Here is a 24,463-nt window from a genome sequence, read left to right as displayed (position 1 = left end):
AATAATAATAGCTTATTCTGAGTCAGATTGAAAGGGTGATGTCAGACCACAGCGGTGGTGGTATTGGAGGCAGAGGTGGGGCTCTTAGGAGACCTTTGCAAGACATTGAGACCAACGGTGGAGGAGTAGGAAAATAGGTCGAGAAGGCAGAATCTGCGGATAGTGGCCTGTCTGAAGGAGTGGAAGGTACGAGTGCCACGAGGTACACTTTGATGATGCTGGCGGGGCTGGTGGTGGAGGATGTGTTGGACAACGCCCCAGAGGTGAATAGAGCACACAGGTCTCTGAGGCAGAAGTCAAGAGCAGGGGGTCCACCGCAGGCAGTGGTTTTGAGGCTCCACAAGTTGATGGAGAAGGATAAGATTCTGCAGTGGGCCAGGGAGAAACACAATTGCGAATAACAGGGGAACAAGGTCTGAATATACCAGGACATTGGAGCTGGGAACGACAAAACGGCCTGTGGGGTTCGAAAGGGCCACGGCAGTGCTGTATCGACAGTGGATCAGGTTTGGGGTGCTCTACCCGGCGAAACTATGGGTGACCTACGAGGGCCGAGAATACTATTTTGAGATCCCAGAAGCAGCCAATGACTTTATCAAGGGGCATAAGGGGCAGCACGGTAGCATTGTGGATAGCACAATTGCTTCACAGCTCCAGGGTTCCAGGTTCGATTCCGGCTTGGGTCACTGTCTGTGCGGAGTCTGCACATCCTCCCCGTGTGTGCGTGGGTTTCCTCCGGGTGCATCGGTTTCCTCCCACAGTCCAAAGATGTGCAGGTTAGGTGGATTGGCCGTGATAAATTGCCCTTCGTGTCCAAAATTGCCCTTAGTGTTGGGTGGGGTTACTGGGTTATGGGGATAGGGTGGAGGTGTTGACCTTGGGTAGGGTGCTCTTTCCAAGAGCCGGTGCAGACTCGATGGGCCGAATGGCCTCCTTCTGCACTGTAAATTCTATGATAAACTGTGGGAGAACTGAACTGAACAATTTTGGGAGACAGAGGTGCTGGCACTTGGAAGTAATTGAGAATATGGGTAGAGTGGGTGTTGGAGGGAGGTTTTTCTTTTCCTTTTCCTCCGATGTGGAGGGTTTTTTCTTTTTGTTGTCAGGTCGACAAAGGGGAGCAGGGGTGGAAAATTTGTAAGGGGACAGTTGTCCCCACCCCCCTCCTGCTGCCTGGGGCTGTGTTTTTTCTTTTTGTTCGTCTTTGGGGGAGGTGACCTGTGGATCGAGATGAGTCTTTGTTTGGGTGGGGGAGGGTGAAGTCAACAGGGAGTTTTCTTCACTGAACAGAGAGAGGTGAGGGCGGGGGGTGAGTAGGAGGAGCCTTTAGGCAAGAGTTGCCACGCTGGCAGGTAATGCTGGTGAATGGAAGTTAGTTGGGGGAGACGGCTGAGAGAGGTAGCCGTGGGGGGAGGGGGATGTGACGAGGCGAGGTTGGAGAAGAAACATGGTAGGGGCAGAGAAAGGAGCCATCTTGGATGGGCCAGGTACAGGGTGAAATTAACAGGGGTATAGCTGAAAGGCAAGGATGGTGGACGGTAGAGGGGAATGGAGGCGCAAGTCCCCGGTACGGCTGATACCATGAAACGTGCGAGGGCTCAAATGACAGCTGAAGAGATCCCGGGTCTTTGCACACCGAAGGATTTTAAAAACGGAGGTGGCCTTTCTGCAGGAGACGCACCTTGCATGAAGGACCAGGTTAGGCTGAGGAAGGGATGGGTGGGTCAGATTTTTCACTCGGGGTTTGATTCAAAGTCACAGGGGTGGCAAGTTTTAGGAGTAAGAAAACGGGGTTTAAGAGCGCCGAGGAAGAGAGGGACCTGGGTGGGAGATACGTGATAGTGAGTGGGATGGGTATTAGAATGGACGCCGGTGTTGGTGAACGTGTATGCACCGAATTGGGATGATGTCGGTTTTATGAGGGTGTTGGTGGTAGCAATCCCGGATTGGTGACGCAACAGTTGATTATGGGAGGAGATTTTAATTGTGTCCTAGATCCAGGGGTGTTATAGGTCGAGCCCCAGGTCATTGGGTAGTATACGAATGGCAAAGGAGCTGCGTGGGTTTATGAAAAAGATGGATATGGTGGACCCGTGGCGCTACAAGAACCCAGGGGGAAGGGAGTATTCCTTTTCCTCTCATGTTTACAGGGTGTATTCCTGAATTGACTTTTTGTGGTGAGCCAAGAGGTTTTATTGGGGTGGAGGGGGCAGAATACGCAGGGATAGTAATCTCGGACCATGCGCCCAACTGGCTGGAGATTCGGCTTAGATCGGGAAGGGAGCAGAGGAAAGATTGGAGGCTCAATTCGGGGTTGTTGACAGATAGAGTGATAAAGTGCAGGCTGTGATTAAAGATAGGTAGAACTGAACCAACATGGAGGTGGTCCGGAGAGATTATCTCGTTCAAGGCACGTGCGGATGGGGAAAGGAGGGAGGAATTTGAACGGCTAATGAAGATAGTGGAGGTAGATAGCGAGTACTCAAGGGCGCCCAACACAGATTGGCGAGGAGGAACAGATTACAGGGGCAATTCGATAGGGTGATGATGGGGAGGGAGGTAGGACAGCTCGTAGGTCAAAGTGGGTGCAGTGCAAATACAGGGAGAAGGCAAGTTGAATGTTAGCGCATCAGGCCCCATCCAGGGAAATATTGAAGATACGGACTGAGGCCGGGGGTATGGTGTCGGAGCTGGGAAGGTGAATGAGGTGTTTAGGGATTACTATCAGGAGCTGTACAGGGCGGACCCAAGCGGTGAAGAGGGGGACATGGGATGGTTCTTAGACAAAGTGGAGTTTCCACAGTTGGAGGAAAAGAGAAGGCTAGAGGAGCCCTTGGGGCTGAGGGTGGTATTGGATAGTAGAAGGGGTATGAAGTCGGGGAAGGCCCTTAGGCCTGATAGCTACCCGGCTGAATTCTATAAAGAATTCGCAACGGACCTGGTACCACATCTCTTTGGGGGCGTTTAATGAGGCATTGGAGAAGGGGGAGCTGCCGGAGATGATGACAGAGCAACGATCATATTAATACCAAAAAAAGGGGAAGGACCTGTTGGAACGTGGGTCGTATAGGCCCATATCACTGTTAAATACGGATGTGAAAGTACTGGCTAAGTTGACGACGGGAAGGGTGGAAAGTTGTGTCCCGGGGGTATTTGCGGAGGGCCAAACAGGCGTAAAGGGCAGGCAGCTTTCCAGTAATATAAGGAGACTGTTAAACGTGATCATGACCCCCGTCAAGAGCCGAGGAACGGAGGTAGTGGTGTCCGTGGCATGGAGGGAGAGATTGTTGTCACTGCACCACTCCACTAGGTTCTCTATCTCCCGCCTGTATTCTGACTCGTCGTTATTCGAGATCCGGCCCACTACGGTTGGATCGTCATCAAACTTGTAGATGGAGTTGGAACCAAGTTTTGCCACGCAGTCGTGTGTGTACAGGGAGTAGAGTAGGGGGCTAAGTACGCAGCCTTGCGGGGTGCCGGTGTTGAGGACTATTGTGGAGGAGGTGTTGTTGTTCATTCTTACTGATTGTGGTCTGTTGGTCAGAAAATCGAGGATCCAGTTGCAGAGTGGGGAGCCAAGTCCGAGGTTTTGGAGCTTTGTTATGAGCTTGGCTGGGATTATGGTGTTGAAGGCGGAGCTGTAGTCAATAAATAGGAGTCTGATGTAGGAGTCCTTGTTTTCGAGATGCTCTAGGGATGAGTGTAGGGCCAGGGAAATGGCGCCCGATATGGACCGGCTGCAGCGGTATGCGAATTGCAGTGGATCAAGGCGTTCTGAGAGTATGGAAATGATGCGCTTCATGATCAACCTCTCGAATTTCAAATTGGTTTCCAAAATGCACATGATTGCGATATAGGTTGTTTGAAGCTCCGAAGGGAAAGGGAGTTTGTGGGGAGGTTGGATATCATATTAAACAGTCCCAGAAATATTCTGGCTTTCAAGTGCTCCTGTTAATTTGCCTTTTGACAGTTGTCACTGACCGTTACTCATTTTCTAAAAGGCGATATTAAACTTTTTTTTAAAATCCAGCAATAAGTTGCATACCAGATGCAGAAAAAGCTGCGTCTCCAAATGTTCATGGCAGCACATAACACGGAGACATTAGCACCAGTTCACAGCTAATAATCTTACCATAAATTTCCCCAGTGTAGATGTGAGAGGTGTCGTAACTCAGTTCTTCACCTGATACTTCCATTTTAAAGTCATCTGTGAATATAGAGGTGTCTCGCTTCATTCTCAGGTTGAAATGCCTGTAAGAAAGCAGTAAAATTAGGCAAGTTAATCTTCTGAAACTTTCTCTGGAGAGAAGAATATTCCAATGTTAAAGTGAACTTTTCAGCTATTTCCATGTTGATCTCATTATTCACAAGCAAAATCAATGTGCTACATGAAGGGCAGTTTAAATCAAACTCTATCTCTTTCATTTTAAAAAAAAAAAAGTATTTTATTACAAACAAATATCAAAACAGGTCCCCCCCCCCACCAACCCATCGAACAGCCCCTCAAACACTATCCCTTTCATACCGGTGCCCAACAGTCTTTTACCATCTTTATTCGAGTTAACTTTTCCAGTGAAGACAGACCCAGGTGGAATACACACATTGTAAATTATTGATTCAAGTGGAATATACACTGTAAAGTACTGATGGATATTTTGCTACGGACTTAAAGAATGCGCTTTTTCCTCCAGGAAAACGTGGCCAAAAATGATTACAAAATAACACTATTACAGCTTAGTTGAATTTCCCCACAAAACAGAAGTATACTATTAAATTTTGAATAAACAATGGATTTCTTTTATACTTGTAACAATGGTCAGCTTCCCCTCATTTTGATATGTTCAGGATTGTTTCGAGAAACTACAACAGAGATTTAAACAGTAGTTAGCACTGCTGCCTCACAGTGCCAGGGACCCAGGTTCGATTCTGGCCTTGGGTGACTGACTGTGTGGAGTTTACACATTCTCTCAGTGTCTGCGTGGGCTTTCTCCAAGTGCTCCGGCTCCCTCCCAAAGATATGCAGAGTAGGTGTATTGGCCTTGGTCAATGTGTGGGATTACGGGGATAGGGCGGGGGAGTGGGCCTCAGTAGATTGCTCTTTCAGAGGGTTGGTGTTGATTTGATGAGCTGAATGGCTTCCTTCTGCACTATAGTGATTCTATGGGAAATATACTGTACTGTTACTCCATGTATTTTTCTTTTTAATTAAGGGGCAATTTAGCGTGGCCAATAAACCGACCCTGCTCATCTTTGGGTTGTGGGGGCGAAACCCACAAACACGGGGAGAATGTGCAAACTCCACACGGACAGTGACTCATAGCCGGGATCGAACCTGGGACTTTGGCACCATGAGGCAGCAGTGCTATTCATTGCGCCACCGTGCAGTCCTGTTACTCCATGTGTTGAGAACAGTTCAAAATGTGGCAAAACCAAATAAGTTGATACTCATACCCTCCTTTCAAAAAACGGTATAACTTATTGAGGAAAATCAATACAGATATATATTTTTGGTTTAAATTCTATCCAACTATAAAACAGTAACATATAAACAATAGTAAAAGCAAAACTCAAAACTGATGCAACTCATTAAACTGCCACATTCTAGAAATAATTGTTCAAACATGTGCTATTTCTCCACAGTACAGACAAAGATATTAAATTTATTTTTACAAAGTACTGTAAATTGTAAGTACCCAATTTTTTTCCCCCCAATTGAGGGACAATTTAACGTGGTCAATCCACCTACCCTGCACATCTTTGGGCTGTGGGGGTGAGACCCACGCAGACATGGGGAGAATGTGCAAGTTCCACACGAACAGTGACCTGAGGCCAGGATGGAACCCGGGTCCTCAGCACCGTGTGGTGGCAGTGCTAACCACTGCGCCACCGTGCGACCCCAAATTTACAGTACTAAACCAGTCAATCAGTCCAACTGGCCCCTACTGGTATTAATGCTCCATACAAGTCTCCACCAACTCTACTTCATCTAAACCCATCAACATAGCTTTCTATTCCTTTCTTCCATATAGGTTTATCTATTTAAGCTTCCCTTAAATACATCATGCTTCCCCCCTAACCACTCCATATGGTGGCGAGTTCCACATTCTATCCATTAAGAATCTGGGCTTCTCTCACTGGAACAGCATTTTAACAAACATTTGAAGATCCTGCCATGTTTGCACTCAGTTCCAATATAAAAATGCAATAGCAAGCACTGTATTAATACCAGTTAGCTTCAGTGGACGACTTGTATAAATTGTGAATAATTACCAGCCAAGAGTTCTTCGGTTTACACCAATGCTATCGAAATCTTAACTGTTTTGCACCCTACAGTTAAAACATTTTGGTATCTACGCTTTTCAACAACAAAAATGCCATATCAATTGTAAAACTTTCATATTCCAGAATGCCATACTTATTCCCATCTCGCTCAACGGTAACATTTTACAAACATATTTCAAAACTCCATTCCAAAGTTACGTAATTGACTAGCTTTCTATCATGACCACCTGCTTCACTATCGCCTCGACCTCTGCTCATATTCTGAAATCAATTTTGTCAGTATTATGTATCAATTCCTTGCAGATGTGCTGTGGCCATGAATACGTGTCCATTAGTGGATCACCCAAAGAGAGAAAATGAGTCTTCTCCATTCTAAAGGTTGGAAAATTAACATTCGGAGATGGGGATTTTTGACTTTTGAAAGGAACACAAAACTAGCAGTCCCCCTCATCCGCTGCCAGTTTACACACTTGCAATAATCAGTTCCAATAAATGTGCATCCATTGGCAGATGAGATATCACAGGTTTTGCAAGTTTCCCCCCTATATTCACTCGCCACACAGCCAGAAGGATCAAAATTAAAACATCATGTGTAATTTTCATTATTTAATGCTGGATTCCCTGAAATCCTGATCAAAAAATGTGTGCGCCCCCACACCAGAGGTTTCTGCCTCTCAGGGTCTTCTCCAGTACAAACTAATGGTTGCAATTCTGAACAGGTTTAGCTCCTACCTGCCTAGAACTATCGATCAAGTAAACCGCTCTAACACATGCCTTTATATGTTCAAAACTTGGCATCTTTAAAAAGCAAGGAGGGGATAATATCTACCAGCTTTAAGGTGTGTTTTATAAAGTTTCCAGAAATTCCACATATATACAATGTGAGACATTTACGTTGGTTTCACATTGCTAGTGGAAGCCCAGTCCGAATTACTTACAAACAATACATTTTAATCACATTAAAATGTTACCATCTTCAGTCCAGAGACAAGCTGCTCAAAATATTCTCTGCTGACAACCCAAGTTGGGTAAACAAAAATTCGTAATGAAAGCACAGTGTTTCTCAAAGTTCACAGACACGGTGGCACAGTGGTTAGCACTGCTGCCTCACAGCTCCAGGGACCCGGGTTTAATTCCGGCCTCAGGGAACTGTGTGGAGTTTGCACTTTCTCCCAGTGTCTGCGTGGATTTCCTCCGGTTTTCTCCCACAATCCAAAGATGTGTGGGTTAGGTGGCGTGGCCATGCTAAATTGCCCCATAGTGTCCAAAAAAAAGTTAGGTAGTTATGGGGATAGGGTGGAGGTGTGGGCTTAAGTAGGCTGCTCTTTCCAAGGGCTGGTGCAGATTCAAATGGCTTCCTTCTGCACTGTAGGGATTCTATGATAAGAAAATGACACTTAACACGGCAATTTACTGTGACGCTGAAAAAAAGACAACATATACTTCAAGGCCACGACAGGCTCATAATGTGGCGAGATTGTGACTTATGGTATCAAAAACACCACAATGCATTTCTTAGTTCATCAATTTGCATATGCTCGCGAAACATTTTTTTTTTTTTTTTTTTTTTTTTTTACATTGCCACGCTTACCCACAGAAACACTAATACTGTAAGCAAAAATGGCAAATCACAAATGTGACTTATGTATCTCTGGACCGGAGACTTGTGGACTTGACCTAGGCGGATTCATAAAGTGCTGTTTACTGGGAGCAACTACACTTCACAATAAGTGGAGGACAACAATGTTTCCTCATAACTAAAACCAAGAGCAATTTAAAGCAGCCTCGATGGTGGATTTCAATGAAATGCACATATACTGTGGAGTAAGCATTGTGAAAACGTTGCATTACGTAATTGATTACATGTAGTGCTGTACCTGCCAGCAGGGCTTGATTTGTTTTCTGGATGAGTCAGCATTGGATGACTTCCTTCATTCATGGCCTTCCTATCCAAGCCTACTATGCATCCTGACCTATAATCTTTCATTCCCAGGTCTGAATTTCTGCCCAATTGCTGGTCTCCAAACTCTTTGACCCTTTAGTCCCAATTCTCTTTCTCAATCACATTGCATTGCAACTCCGCTCGCTGCCTTCAAAAACCTTCTGAAATCCCATTTTTAACAATATTCCTCTTCCTGTCCGATAATCAGCTACTTACTTTGTACTTCAAGAAGTCATGTATAAAACAAAAATCTAGTATTACAATGGCTACCCGGTCTTGAATGGACATTATTTTTGGAAATAGTGTTAAATTGTGACACCAAATCTTATTGCACATCTAATTTCGGATTTCAAAATCCAAAATTAAATATTTAATATACAAAGTATACATTTATAGAGAACTGATTATAGATGCAGAACAGGTTAGATAGTTTGTTCTGACAAGGGAATCAACATGCAAAGGAGCATTTGAGTGGCTATTATACTCCACAGCTCTGAAGAAGAAAACGGAAACTTTCACAGGAGGTTTGGATTACATTTTTGTACCTTGTCCAAAACATGTAAAAACGTGGCTACTGATGTGAACATTTACCTTCATCTGTCTTGCTGAACATATGATTCCGTTACATGGGAGTTACATGAAAATCTTTGCCTTAACATGAAGCATTTTATGTTAACATGCATTTTACTGTCAACATCACTGGTTCAATGTCACAATGGTAATGAGAGTCCTTTTCGAATTCGATTATGTAAACAGAAATATACACATATTGAAAGGTTCACTGGATTGAAGGTCAATAAATCCCCATGACCTGTTGAGTTTCATCCCTTGGGAGCTGAATGAAGCGATGAGAGAGATGGTGGATGCATTGAGTGGTTTATCTTTCAAAATTCTATAGATTTTGGAAAGTCTTCTGCAAACTGGAAAGTAGCAAACGTAACCGCCCCATTAAGGTGGGAGGAACAGGGAAATGGAGAACTATACACACCTGTTTGTTTGACATGAATGGTAAGGAAAACATTTGAATCTATTGTAAGGGATGTGATAACTGGTCATTTCAGAAAGAATGGTAGAATTGGGCAGAGTCAACATGAATTTATGAAAGTGAAATCATGTTCGAGAAACTTGGGAGTTTTTTGAGGATGTCACTTGTAGCATAGATATGGAGAACCTGTGGATGCGGTGCATTCGGATTTTCAGAACTTTTGCTAAGGTCCCACACTATGTTATTAAATTAAATTAGAGACATGGGATTGGGGGAAAATAACTAGTATGGATTGACAAGTGGTGAATAGAAAATAGAGATTAGGAATAAACTGATCATTCTCAGGAAGGCAGGCTATGAGGGACAGGTTTAGCACAGTGGGCTAAACAGCTGGCTTGTTATGCAGAACAATGCCAGCAGCGTAGGTTCAATTCCCATACCAGCCTCCCCGAACAGGCACCGGAATGTAGCGACAAGGGTCTTTTCACAGGAACTTCATTGATGCCTACGTGTGCCAATCAGAGATTATTATTACTAGTAGGGCAACGAGGATCGATGCTGGGGCCACAGCTGTTCCAAATGTGTGGACCATTTGTGCTATTTCCAAATTTGATTGTGACACCAAACTGAGTGGGAATGCAAGTTTCGAGGAGGATGCAAGGAGGCTTCAAGAGATTTTGGGCAGGCGAAGTGAATGGGCTAGAACATGGCAGATGGAACATGTGAATAAGTGTGAAGTTATTCACTTTTGCAGAAAAAAAACAGATGGAATATTTTTTAAATGGTGAGAAGTTGAGAAGTGTGGGTGTCCAAAGGGACCTAGGTGTCCTTGTTCATAAATCACCAAAAACTAGCTTGCAGGGGCAGCAAGCAATTAGGAAGGTAAATGGTATGTTGACCTTGAACATGGGAGGACCAGAGTACAGGAGTAAGGATGTCTTGGTGCAGTCGTATAGAGCAATGGTGAGACCTCACCTGGAGTATTGTGCACAGTTTTGGTACCCTAGTGTAAGGAACAATATGATTGCCATAGAGGGAGATTCACCAAATTAATTCCTGGGATGGCAGAATATTCTTATGAGAGATTGGGAGACTGGGACTGTATGTGAATGGCCGACTCCTGTTCCTGTATTTGAAAAAGCCATTGGATATTTTACCTGCAGTGTTTCCAAGAATCCAGCGAAGCATGCAATTTATGTGCTGTTACTTTATTAGTGCTGGAATCAATCTGGTCGAGACAGCATCCTTAGACATAATTTCTAGAATTAGTTAAGGTTGAAGATATAAGCCAACCCTCGCCAGGAATTAAAGATTAATCTCCAGAACACCACTGCGTGCAAACCCGAGAAAAATCATTAGAACATTATAAAATTATATTTTTGTTATTTCTTTTTAACATTTCCCTTAACCAAATAGAGATATTGAAAAGGAGGAAAAAATACTTTTCATGTTTGGGTTGTTGGGGGCGAAACCCACACAAACACGGGGAGAATGTGCAAACTCCACACGGACAGTGACCCAGAGCCGGGATCGAACCTCTGCCTCTGTAGCATGGTCCTCCCCACCCTCGGCACCTTCCCCGCCCATACAAAGTCAGAGATGATTGTGTCCACTTTCCGAAAAAAGGCCTTTGGTATAAAGATCGGGAGAGCCTTAAAGATAAACAATAACCTCGGCAGAATATTCATTTTCACCACTTGGACCCTCCCCGCCAAAGTTAAGTGCAGTGTATCCCACCTCTTAAGATCCTCCCTGGCCTCCTCCACCAGCTTCCTCAAATTCCACTTATGGAGCCCCGTCCATTCCGTCGCTACCCGAATCCCAAAGTACCTAAACCTATCCCTTGCTACCATAAATGGCATCCCCCCTAAATTATCCCGCTGTGCCAGCTCATTCACGGGGAATACCTCGCTTTTCCCTATATTCAGTTTGTATCCCGAGAACCCTCCAAACCTCCCCAACAGGCCCATAATCCTTCCCATACTCTCCAACGGATCCGAAACATACAGCAAGAGGTCATCGGCATTGAGCAACACCCGATGCTTCCTCTGTCCCCTCATTATCCCCTGCCACTCTGCTGACCCCCCCCCCCCCCCCCCCCCCCCACCAGAGAGCCATCGGCAACAGCTCTATGGCCAGCGCAAACAGCAGCGGCGACAGCGGGCACCCCTGCCTTCTTCCCCTGTGCAAGTCAAAGCTTCGTGAGTTCATATCATTCGTCCTCACCCTCACTCTTGGCGCCACATACAGCAACCGCACCCATGGTACAAATCTTGGCCCAAACCTTCCCAAAACTTCGAACAAGTACTGCCACTCCACCGGATCAAATGCTTTCTCCCCGTCCATGGACACCACCACCTCCGGTACCAGAGCTCTAGACGGATTCATCACCACATTCAACAGCCGTCTTATATTACTCGCGAGCTGCCTGCCCTTCACGAAGCCGGTTTGATCTTCTGCAACCCCCCGGGATTTAATCCTCCATCCTCCCCGCCAACAATTTAGCCAATACTTTCACATCAATGTTCAATAGTGATATGAGTCTTTACGATCCACATTCCACCGGATCCTTCCCTTTTTTGGGGATGAGTGTGATTACTGCCTGCTTCATAGTCTCCTGCAACTCCCCCTTCTCCAGTGCTTCATTAAACGCCCCCAACAGATGTGGTGCCAGGTCCGCCGCAAATTCCTTCTAAAATTCTGTCAGGTACCCATCCGGCACAGGGGCCTTTCCCGACTTCATACCCCTGATACTATCCAGCACCTCCCTCAGCCCCAGCGGCTCCTCCAACGCCTGCCTCTTTGCTTCTGATAACCAAGGAGTCTTGTCGAGATTCTAGTAACAGTTCCAATAAATTAGAGAAAAGACAGGCCGAACGTTACTGATTTTATTTCAGTCTTAAAATACTCTGAACATTACCAGCACAAGTAACAGATTCACAAGCACCAATACGTCATCCAAACGTTCAACTGTTCAAAACCAAAGATGAACAAGTCATACATGGAACTGCTTCAATACTTTTACCCATGCAATACTTTTGTACATGCAACAAAACATTCATTGTTATACCTTTACTGAAATACTTACCGACAACACTCAAACCAAAATGGTCAGATTTTAACAAAACGTCTCAATGCATTTTATTTTTAATGAAACAGGAAATTTGAACCCGTAAGAAAGGTTTAGAAACCAAAGAGAAAATGCTAGAAAATCCCAGCAGGTCTGGCAGCATGTGTAGAGAGAGAAAGTTCATGTTTTGAGTCCAGATAACCCATTGTCAAGCTTTGACAAAGGGTCATCTGGACTCGAAACGTTAACTCTTCTCTCCCTACAGATGCTGCCAGAACTGCGGAGACTTTCCAGCATTTTCTCTTTGGTTTCAGATTCCAGCATCCACAGTAATTTGCTTTTATCCAAAATTTAGAAAGTTGGAATCTGTATTTTTTTTTCTCTTTTGTCTCTGTTTCAGTTACTCACGAGCTTGTTCCCAGTTTTTCCTGATTAAGGGTGCTTAAATGGAAATATTGCTCAAGCGTTTGGGGATACTAAATTACTGGTTTCTCAAAGCATAGGATCAGCATGCTCTGTGAAAGTCTCGGGTACTATTCTTTCAAAAGAGATCTGTAGCAGAAGCACAGAAATACTGTTTTCATCTGCAGTATCTATTGACACCACAACATTAGTGAATGAGTTGGGATACAGAGCCTGTAGCGCACAATGACTTATGAGAGACGAGAAGTGATGAAGTCGATCCAGGCTTTATTAAGCGATGCTGGTCCTCAGCAGCTCAGCAACAGAATGAAGCTGCGGGGAGAAGCTCGGGTTCTTATACTCCGCCTTCAGGGCGGGGCCAGAAGTCGGCAGATCCAACCAGGACCCGGGATCTGTCAGCCAAGAGCATCTCGACTTCACAGGTCCCACATGACCCCTAATACATACCACCACAGAGCCAGATTAGAGAAAAAAAGATTGAGGGGCATGCTTTTAACATGACAGGGTTATGTATTATTAAGCCAAGACAGGAAGGACATTAGGCTAGGCTTCAATTAAGATTAAAGGGGAATTATTTCCTTGCTGAAATAATTGAACATAGATAATTTTACATGTTCCAGTCGATGGCTTAATTATTTAAATGAATGAGACAAAACATTTGGCTAGACCCTTATTAACACCACCCCTCCCATACCAACTGCCTGTTGCAGCATCTACCTTTTTGCTGGAAGATTTCAGAGAATTTCCTGCCATTAGTTTACCCAGGCAAACACCCCAGATGCATAGCACTCTGTGCTTCTGGATGCATTGACAGTGCTTTGATTTCATTCGACTACTCAGTTTAGTATCTTCATGACACCTCTACACAAGATCTCCTTTGATTAGCTTATCAAAAAGGATAATTACAGTCATTTTGTAGTCAAGGTCAGTATCTCAGCCTTGTTAACAGGGGTTGAGCTCAGGGACTTTAACATTTGTGTGTCTCAGAGGATAAGCAGTACTCCACGGACAACCTGACATGCATAATTCGGGCATTATTACTCTAAACATACACCGATTGGATGAGAAAGGCAACGACTTCTCTTATCGAAAACAGCAAGTTGTGTCTTAACAATAATTCCACCGGGGGGGGGGTCGTCATGTGATGTGATGCTTACACAGTGCTTGTGTAAGCATCTGCTCATCCTTTAATCCTTCATCATGTCCCTGGACCCAGCTCCTGGTGAGACGCAAGAGGAGAGTTCCCGATTGAGTTTGAAAATTTGCTGCCATGCTTTGGTAATCTTGGTCTGGCGGCTGGGTGCATCAGATTCAATATAGTATAATGTATCTGTCTTCAAGGCCAGGGATCAGTTTGGCTCACTGATCAGTTTCTTTATTGTCACGTTCTCGATGCTGGCCATGAGTGGTTGGAGATGGTCGAGCTGAGTCATGAGACGGCTTGGCGGAAGTGGTGTCTCGTGCTTCGATCGGTCCCAAGGTCCTGAAGAGTGATCATTGATCCTGCCTTATCCTTTGTCTTCTCGTGCAATATGGAAGGTGTCTTTATCCTGCAAATTGTCCTGTGTTGCCTTTGTAATACCAGACGTTGTTCATTATGTGTTGCTGTCTTTTCTCCTGCAGGGAGGTGCGAAGTGTGAGCACAATGGTCGGGTGATGGCTGTATCATTGATTATCCTGATCTAGCAGAATTATATTGAGTCAATTATGAGCAATGTGATTTGGGCACCACTTTACACCTTTTGGTTACTGGGGAGGGCAAGTGGGGCCATGGCAGGGAGAGGACAGCATGGTGGGGTTGGTAGCATTAGTTCAGTCCTTGCTTAGATAGAGAATAGCCCCCAGATTGGAGCTAATCTGTTTCAGGCTTCTTTTTCTTCCTGGCATTAATTCTTTATTTTGATTCTTTTCAAGTTATCAAATTTAAGAATCCAGGGCGGCATGTTGCACAGTGGTTAGCACTGGGACTGCGGCACCGAGGACCCGGGTTCAAATCCCACCCCTGGGTTACTGTCCATGTGGAGTTTGCACATTCTCCCCATGTCTGTGTGGGTTTTCCCCCCAGAAACAAAGATGTGCAGGTTCGGTGGATTGGCATGCTAAATTGCCCCTTAATTGGAAAAAAATAATTGGGTACTATTAAAAAAAAATTTTAATGTTGAAGAATCCTATCAGGTCCTCTCGTAGTCTGTTTTCTACGGCTCTGGGGTACCGTATTGTCTCTTTGCAGAGGAAGTGTTTTATTTGGACGTGTCTCAATTCCTGTCCTTGTTCTAGTTTCCACTTCCTCGTCAATTCATCCAGTGTCGCCAGTCTGCGCCCGACGTAGAAGTCCCCAACCATCCGTGCGCCCCCATCTCTCTGTACAAACAAAGAACAAAGAAATGTACAGCACAGGAACAGGCCCTTCGGCCCTCCAAGCCCGTGCCGACCATACTGCCCGACTAAACTACAATCTTCTACACTTCCTGGGTCCGTATCCTTCTATTCCCATCCTATTCATATATTTGTCAAGATGCCCCTTAAATGTCCCTATCGTCCCTGCCTCCACTACCTCCTCCGGTAGTGAGTTCCAGGCACCCACTACCCTCTGCGTAAAAAACTTGCCTCGTACATCTACTCTAAACTTTGCCCCTCTCACCTTAAACCTATGCCCCCTAGTAATTGACCCCTCTACCCTGGGGAAAAGCCTCTGACTATCCACTCTGTCTATGCCCCTCATAATTTTGTATACCTCTATCAGGTCGCCCCTCAACCTCCTTCGTTCCAGTGAGAACAAACCGAGTTTATTCAATCGCTCCTCATAGCTTATGCCCTCCATACCAGGCAACATTCTGGTAAATCTCTTCTGCACCCTCTCTAAAGCCTCCACATCCTTCTGGTAGTGTGGCGACCAGAATTGAACACTATACTCCAAGTGTGGCCTAACTAAGGTTCTATACAGCTGCAACATGACTTGCCAATTCTTATACCCAATGCCCCGGCCAATGAAGGCAAGCATGCCGTATGCCTTCTTGACTACCTTCTCCACCTGTGTAGCCCCTTTCAGTGATCTGTGGACCTGTACTCCTAGATCTCTTTGACTTTCAATACTCTTGAGGGTTCTACCATTCACTGTATATTCCCTACCTGCATTAGCCCTTCCAAAATGCATTACCTCACATTTGTCCAGGTTAAACTCCATCTGCCATCTCTCCGCCCAAGTCTCCAGACAATCTAAATCCTGCTGTATCCTCAGACAGTCCTCATCGCTATCCGCAATTCCACCAACCTTTGTGTCGTCTGCAAACTTACTAATCAGACCAGTTACATTTTCCTCCAAATCATTTATATATACTACAAAGAGCAAAGGTCCCAGCACTGATCCCTGTGGAACACCACTGGTCACAGCCCTCCAATTAGAAAAGCATCCCTCCATTGCTACCCTCTGCCTTCTATGGCCTAGCCAGTTCTGTATCCACCTTGCCAGTTCACCCCTGATCCCGTGTGACTTCACCTTTTGTACTAGTCTACCATGAGGGACCTTGTCAAAGGCCTTACTGAAGTCCATATAGACAACATCTACTGCCCTACCTGCATCAATCATCTTAGTGACCTCCTCGAAAAACTCGATCAAGTTAGTGAGACACGACCTCCCCTTCACAAAACCGTGCTGCCTCTCACTAATACGTCCATTTGCTTCCAAATGGGAGTAGATCCTGTCTCGAAGAATTCTCTCCAGTAATTTCCCTACCACTGAAGTAAGGCTCACCGGCCTGTAGTTCCCGGGATTATCCCTGCCACCCTTCTTAAACAGAGGAACAACATTGGCTATTCTCCAGTCCTCCGGGACATCCCCTGAAGACAGCGAGGATCCAAAGATTTCTGTCAAGGCCTCAGCAATTTCCTCTCCAGCCTCCTTCAGTATTCTGGGGTAGATCCCATCCGGCCCTGGGGACTTATCTACCTTAATATTTTTTAAGACACCCAACACCTCGTCTTTTTGGATCACAATGTGACCCAGGCTATCTACACCCCCTTCTCCAGACTCAACATCTACCAATTCCTTCTCTTTGGTGAATACTGATGCAAAGTATTCATTTAGTACCTCGCCCATTTCCTCTGGCTCCACACATAGATTCCCTTGCCTATCCTTCAGTGGGCCAACCCTTTCCCTGGCTACCCTCTTGCTTTTTATGTAAGTGTAAAAAGCCTTGGGATTTTCCTTAACCCTATTTGCCAATGACTTTTCATGACCCCTTCTAGCCCTCCTGACTCCCTGCTTAAGTTCCTTCCTACTTTCCTTATATGCCACACAGGCTTCGTCTGTTCCCAGCCTTTTAGCCCTGACAAATGCCTCCTTTTTCTTTTTGACGAGGCCTACAATATCATTCGTCATCCAAGGTTCCCGAAAATTGCCGTATTTGTCTTTCTTCCTCACAGGAACATGCCTGTCCTGTATTCCTATCAACTGACACTTGAAAGCCTCCCACATGTCAGATGTTGATTTGCCCTCAAACATCCGCCCCCAATCTATGCTCTTCAGTTCCCGCCTAATATTGTTATAATTAGCCTTCCCCCAATTTAGCACATTCATCCTCGGACCACTCTTATCCTTGTCCACCAGTACTTTAAAACTTATTGAATTGCTAAAACTTACTGAATTGCTGGTAGTATTCAGAGCTGGTGGTGTTAGTTTGTACACTCGCTTTGGGAGCGTTGTACAGGAGCCTCACCCAGATGGTGAACCCCACTCCTGGCCCAAACCGTTCCAGTACCTCGAGGAAGTCTGCGACCACCTCGGATACGCAGCCCTCCAGCCTTTTGGCCAGGACCTTTGCGAGTATTTCCGCATACACGTTCAGCAGTGAAATGGGTCTGTATGATCACACTCCGTCAGGTCTTTATCAGTTTTGGGAATGAGAGAGATTGTAGTCTGCGCTAGTGTGGGGGGGCAGGGTGCCCCCTGCCAGTGAGTCCACGAACATGTCCCTTAGGTGTGGGCCAGGACTGATGCATCAAGCTGATGCTCTCCATGATTTCTCCCAGGTCTATTGGTACATCCAGCTCCCCCCATTTGTCTTCCCCCTCAACTGGTAGTTCCAGTCCGCCGAGGAACAGTTTCATTCCCACGTCCCCGTTGGGAGGCTCAGAGGTGTACAGTCTCCGGTAGAAGGTCTCAAATGCCCGATTGAGCTCTGTGGGCTCTGTTACCAGTCTGCCTCTGCTATCCTTAACCTGCGCTATTCCCCTTGTGGCTGCCTGCGTTCTCAGCTGATGAGCCAATAGGCGGCCAGCCTCGTCTCAGTGTTCGCAGAAGGTTCCCGGTGTCTGGCGAAGATGGAACACTGCTTTCCTAGTGGATATCAGGTTAAAGTCCATTTGCAGCTTTTTCCTCTCCACCAGCAGCCCTACGGTCAGGGCCTCGGAGTATTTTCTATTGACTTGCAGAATGGAGTCCACTAGCTGTTGCCTGGCCACCCTCTCTTCCCGATCTCTGCTTGCTTTGTAGGCTATGATCTCTCCTCTAATCACAGCCTTCATGCGAAGCACGACACACTCCCGTCTGCATTAATGGCTCCAAAGTGGAGATGGTCAATAGCTTTAAGTTCCGGGGGGGGGGGGGGTCACCATCACACCAGCAGTCTGTCCTGGTCCACTCACGTTGATGCAACAGTCAAGAAAGCCCAACAACGGCTCTATTTCCTATGGAAGCTAAAGAAATTTGGCATGTCTGCATCAACTCTCACAAACTTCTACAGATGTGTGATAGAGAGCATCCTACCCTGCTGCATCACAGTCTGGCATGGCAACTGCTCGGTCCAAGGTCGCAAGAAACTGCAGAGTGATGAACTCAGCCCAATGCATCACACAAGCTTGACACCCCCACATTGATTCTGTATACACCTCCCGCTGCCTCAGGAAGGCAGGCAGCATTATCAGAGACCCCTCCCACCCAGACATTGCCTTCTTCCAGACCCTTCCATCAGGCAGAAGGTACAGAAGTCTGAAGACTCGCACATCCAGACATAGGAACAGCTTCTTCCCCACAGCTACAAGACTCCTCTCAGAGTAATCTGTTCCCTGCAGGAATACTATTCACGATGCCGTATGCTGCTCTTGCTCAGGAATTTGCTTTGTTTGGACCCCTGTTCCGCACTGTAACCAATCACTATTTGTCGATGTACCATTTGTCAAAGTCCTCTGTTGATTATTCTTTTGTCTACTATGTATGTACTGTGTATGTTCCCTTGGCTGCAGAAAAATACTTTTCACTGTACTTCGGTACATGTGACAATAAATCAAATCAAATTCAGTGCCTCCCAAAACATGGAGAATGAGACCTCCCCATTTTGGTTGGTACTAACGTGGTAGCCTATGGCCCGCGATATTTTTTGGCAGAAGGCCTTGTTGGCCAGGAGGTCCGTATCCAGCCTCCACGCGGGGCGCTGGGCCCGGCCTGTCTCCAACCTCACATCCATTTAGTGTGGTGCGTGGTCGGAGATAACGACCGCAAAGTATTCCGTTCCCGTGATCCCTGGAAGCACTGATTTCCCCACTGCAAATAAGTCGATACAGGTGTATACCTTGTGCACCTGCAAACACTTAAATCTTGTCTAATGATTGTATCGAGCCAACTGTGAGGTCGTTCTCCTGTCCACTCGGTACTCATTTGTATTAAACCATTTTTTTCTTCTTCCTACTTATGGGGATGTATTATTTCGTAACTTGGTTGCATAATTCTTTAAAATATAAACCGCTCAATAAATATACCTCACAAAAAAAACCACATTTCCAGAAAATTCTGGTTTGACCGTAAAGGATCCTTCAAAATAGAACTTAGTTATGTAGACTTTGATGCACAGCAATTATATATCCTTGGTATTGTGAGGAATATGCTTTCTTTTTTTTTTAAAATATAATTTAGAAGGACACAATTTTGGACACTCCCTCCACAGTTTTTTTTTAAAAACTGATGTTGCCGTTGAAAACACCTGGCCTAGGATTGTGACAGACGACTCTTCTTTCCCCCTCAGTTTACTCCCTCTTTCTCCTCCTTCCCCCCCCCCCCCCATAGCCTCTCGTTCAATGCGGTCATCAAGCTACTGTCAAAAAATTCTCAATCAGTATCGCTCATCTGCATTTTAAAAGCCCCTGAAGCAGTAACAAGGAGTTATCAATGCCAATGTTTCACCAAAGATTCATCTGAAAGGACATCCCGATCTACTGCAACTAGGATAAAAGTAAATTACTGCGGATGCTGGAATCTGAAACAGAAAATACTGGACTGACAGCATCTGTGGAGAGAGAACAGAGCTAACGTCTCAAGTCTGGATGACTCACCCTCAAGAACGGATTACAAATTTGATGTCAACGAGTTAAGAAACATGTTTTGAAGGAAGTTGTGTTTCACAATAAATCAATTATTCTATGCTTACTAAAAGAAGCCTGGTTAGTCACTTTTATGCTGGGTGCAGCAGTAATGAGGTAAACAATTGGCCATATTTGGTGAGTGAATTAAACATTTACACTATTATGACCTGTGGAGCAGCGGGGTCAGAATTAACTGCACACTCCTTCCTTGCTGGTGTCTTAACAGAACATTCACATAAATAACCTCCATTTGGAGAGAAAGATATTCATTCACTTTGCATTTTTGCAGCTAAACATAGTCATATCTAACCTTTGACTGAGGGGTCAGGACAATTGTGGATTTACCATGATTCAAAGTCCTCAAGTTAGGATTGAAATTAATGCCACTTACAGTTCTTACAATACTCAAAACGTGTACTGGAGCAAAGGAAGCTATCCATGCACAGGAGGCACTGGAGCAAAGCAGATTCTCAGGAGGTAGCATCAAGGGACTACGTAGATGGGGAGATTTTTCCGTGTATTGCCACCTTATCGTGGGAGAGAGACTGGAGCGTTCCATTGTTGCACAAAGCAGTGTCAACGGAAGTCTTAAAACTCCTGGTAGGGTCATCCATGGCAGCAAGGTTGGAGGGGAGGAACCAGACAATAGTACAACCCAAAACAAGTCCTCAACGGTGGACCGGGAGTAGGTATATATCAACTGCTGCAATGGCGGGTGAAAGTTGCACCAGCAGGGAGATTCCCATTCATCGAGGTTCCCTTGCCACTGGAACTGCTTCCTGTCAAGGGCCTAGTGTCTGATGTGCAACAGCATTTCCACATTAAAAGATATCCTGCACAATGCGTCTACCTAGAAGAAATGAACAAACTCTCCACACAATCCAGCCTCACGGCAATTCGAGAGAGGTGATGGGGACAGGACTAAGAGATTTGGAAGTTCCGAGCTTTGAACGGCATGTAACCTGTGGAATTTAATTCAATTGTTTCATTCTTAGAATAGGAACAGGAGAGCGTCTTCACGGTCCACTCTCCAAGTTTTCCTTTTTAACATCCATATGACTTAAAACATCTTTTACCAGAAGCACATCAGGTTAAAGTCACTACTGTTATTAGTTTTAAATCACCAGGATAGATTTACAGTCTTTAGATTACAGAGAGAGACACTAATACACCTTCTGGCTGCGGCTGCAGCTATCCAGCTCTGAAAACGAAACTAAAACACACCCTGCAGCAAACAGCCTAAAAAGAAAGTAAAAAGCTGACAGACAGCCCAGCTCCACCCACTCTCTGACATCACTGCAGTAATAAACACCCATTTCTTAAAAGGTACTCTCGCTACAGATATTTATACACGCATCCATTCATTTTTTTATTATTTTTTTTAATTTTAATTCTCCTTTTTCACATTTTCTCCCACATGTACATCCATCAACAATAAACAATAGCCAGCAAGATATGTCAGTCCCCATAATAACAACGATCCCATCTACCCACCAACCCTCAAACCGCATGTTTACATAAACAAATGACAAAAAGGAATCAGGGATTACCCGTAGTTACCCTTAATCTTACACAGCTCCCCCCCCCCCCCACCACCACCCCCACCCCAGGTCTCCAGCTGCTCCAGTCCACTGCCTCTTGTAAAACTCCTCCTCCCAACCTCTGTTCCTTCCCCCCAACTAGACCACTCAGACCCTGTTCTGCCCAAAGATCCCCTTTTAGCACACAAACCCTGCATATCCACCCACACCCCAAAGAAATCTCATTTCGAGTGAAAGTCCCGTCCCTTCCCTCGTCCAAATATATACCACATTGGCTCCTTTAGTCTCTACACCCGCACGCAGTGATACAAAAAAGAAGAAAATACAGTCATGAGGTTACATCGGCACATGGCCATTCCTCAGTTTGTCAGTTCTGCCAGTCCTTCTGCTTTCGCAAACTCCTCCGCTGCTTCCGCCGTTCCAATATAAAAGTCCCTGAGCTTGTAAGTCACCCTCAGCTTCGCTGGATATACAATGCCGCACCGCACCTTGCTAATGTACAGTGCCCTCTTCACCCGGTTGAAGGCAGCCCGCCTCCTTGCCAGCTCCACCGTAAAGTCCTGGTATACACGTATACCAGCTCCAGCCCACTGCACCACCCGCTTCTGCTTGGCCCAGCTCAGGACCTTCTCCTTCACCCTGTACCTACGGAAGCACAGAGTCACTGCCCTTGGCGGCTCACTCGCCTTTGGCACAGGCCTCCACGACCGATGAGCCCGATCCAGTTCATATCGGGAGGGATCCTCCCCCTCCCCCAATAGTTTTGCCAGCATCGCGGCAAAATACTCAGTCGGCTTCGGTCCTTCAACTCCTTTGGGCAGCCCCACAATCCTCAAATTCTGTCGCCTGGATCTGTTTTCCAGGTCTTCCATTTTTCCTCGCAGATCCTTGTTAGTGTCCATCACCTCCACATCTCTTTCCCCATCGAGGCAAGTTGATCACCGTGCTGCAATAACTTCTCCTCCACTTCCTTCAGCGCCTCCCCTTGCTCTCGCACCTCCGCCACTGCGCTCGCCACCTCCGTCCTCACCGGGGAAACCGCCTCCTCCACCAGCACACACAAAACCTCCCTCATCTCCTTCCTCACCGTCTCCATGCATTTTGCAATCTGCGCCAACTGCTTTTCAAATTCCGCAGCCATCACCTTAGTTATTTCTTCAGCCGTAAGCGGTGCGGCCTTCCCTGGTGCTCCAGCCTCCATTTTCCTTGGTGACCCCGCGGTGACCTTTCCACTCTCGACGGACCTTCAGCTGTTTTTTTTTCTGGCCGTTTTTTTGCTCACCCTCAACATTTTTTTGGGTTTTTTTTTTTCCCTCCTGTGTCTTCACTGTGCCTCCTCCCTGGACCCTGGGACCGGGATTAAACCCCGAAAATGCCGTTCCCGAACAGGAGCCCTCCATTGTGCGGCCGCCTCCAGCCCGCCGTCACCGGAAGTTACACACATCCATTCATAAACATCCATTTCTTAAAGGTACTCTCACATGACACAAAACTTGCGAAGTACCAGCAAGCAACGGTCTTAAGTGTTATGGGTCTGGGTTTACAGAACCCCAAAGTGTTTCATGGAGTTCAATCGACCCACAACTTTTAATAGATTGTGGTGTGGGAAGCACACGGCGTACTCTCCAGCTGTGATACAGCAGAAATGGACAAATGTTTTTTCAAACAAAACAATGTTTATTCTATGAACTCAAGTTAACCTTTTAAAAACAAACATTGAAGATCTTATCACCCATTACCAGCCTCCCTGAACAGGCGCCGGAATGTGGCGACTAGGGGCTTTTCACAGTAACTTCATTGAAGCCTACTCGTGACAATACGTGATTTTCATTCATTTCATTTCTCATTTCATTTCATTACTTCAAAAGATAACCCCAGAAGACGACAACACTAAATAATCCTTCAAACAGTTCCTTTAAACATCCAAAAGATTTCAAACCTTCAAAAATAGCAGCACATTAGATTACATTCCATATATTTATAGTCTTTGGATTGCAGACATCAACAGACCAGCTCGGTTTCTTCCTGCAGCTCACAGCAAAACACAGACACTCCCTGCTGCCTTCTCAAACTGAAACTCAAAAAAGCAGAAGTGAGCTCAGCTCCCCCCACCCTCTGACATCACTTCAGTAATATGATCAGCTCCATTTCTTAAAGGTACATGGCTTAAACATCCATTTCTTAAAGGTACTCTCACATGACATAAGCGCCGACACCCCACTCTGAAGGAGACTTCTACTCCACCCTGAACACCATATTCACCAATGTTCCTAAGGAAGAGAAGATTATCCTCCCTGGGGACTTCAGAGCCAGGGTTGGAAAGGCCTGCCAATTCCAGAAAGAAAGAACATGAGAATTGCAACTCCAATGGGGTTCTCCTGCTCACGAATGAACTGCTCCGTGAAAAAGACAAGTTCACTACTTCCTAGAGACACCCACGAACAAAGCACTGGCACATGGAATAATTAATCATCCGATCGCAAACCAAAAGGATGCCCTCATCACCAAAGCGATGACCAGTACACGTGACAGCTGGACACCACCTGCTCCTCTATGCCTATCCAAATCCATCAGAAGCAGCACAAGACAAAGAAAACGCACAGAAAAAAGATAAATGTTGAGTGGATTCATGAGGTAAGCAAACTAGCCAACTCCAATAATGGCTTCACCAAATCTCCAAAGTGTTCATTCTAAAGGAGTGGAGGATATCATAATATAAACACAAGTATATGATGGTGCACAGACAGACAGTGAGTGACACAAAGGATGACCAAGGAACATACAGAACACAGCAGCCAATCACCAGACAGGACACGGCCACTATATAACCAGGGGGCACTAGTTTTCCCCGCTCTCTTGGGATGCAG

At 45.6% G+C, this 24,463-nt stretch overlaps 1 protein-coding gene across 1 annotated transcript in view; it reads right to left on the bottom strand.

Annotated features, from left to right (window-relative positions):
• Positions 1 to 24,463, bottom strand: part of adam10a (ADAM metallopeptidase domain 10a) — a 208,873-nt gene that overhangs the window by 109,815 nt on the left and 74,595 nt on the right. The window contains 1 exon segment of the mRNA XM_072470713.1: positions 4,133 to 4,251. Within this exon segment, the coding sequence (XP_072326814.1) occupies positions 4,133 to 4,251 (119 nt within the window).

The sequence above is a fragment of the Scyliorhinus torazame genome, chromosome 12, assembly GCF_047496885.1.
Source record: "Scyliorhinus torazame isolate Kashiwa2021f chromosome 12, sScyTor2.1, whole genome shotgun sequence".
Classification (NCBI taxonomy): domain Eukaryota; kingdom Metazoa; phylum Chordata; class Chondrichthyes; order Carcharhiniformes; family Scyliorhinidae; genus Scyliorhinus; species Scyliorhinus torazame.
The sequence above is the reverse complement of the archived record's forward strand: the minus strand, read 5'-3'. Positions and strand labels throughout refer to the sequence as shown.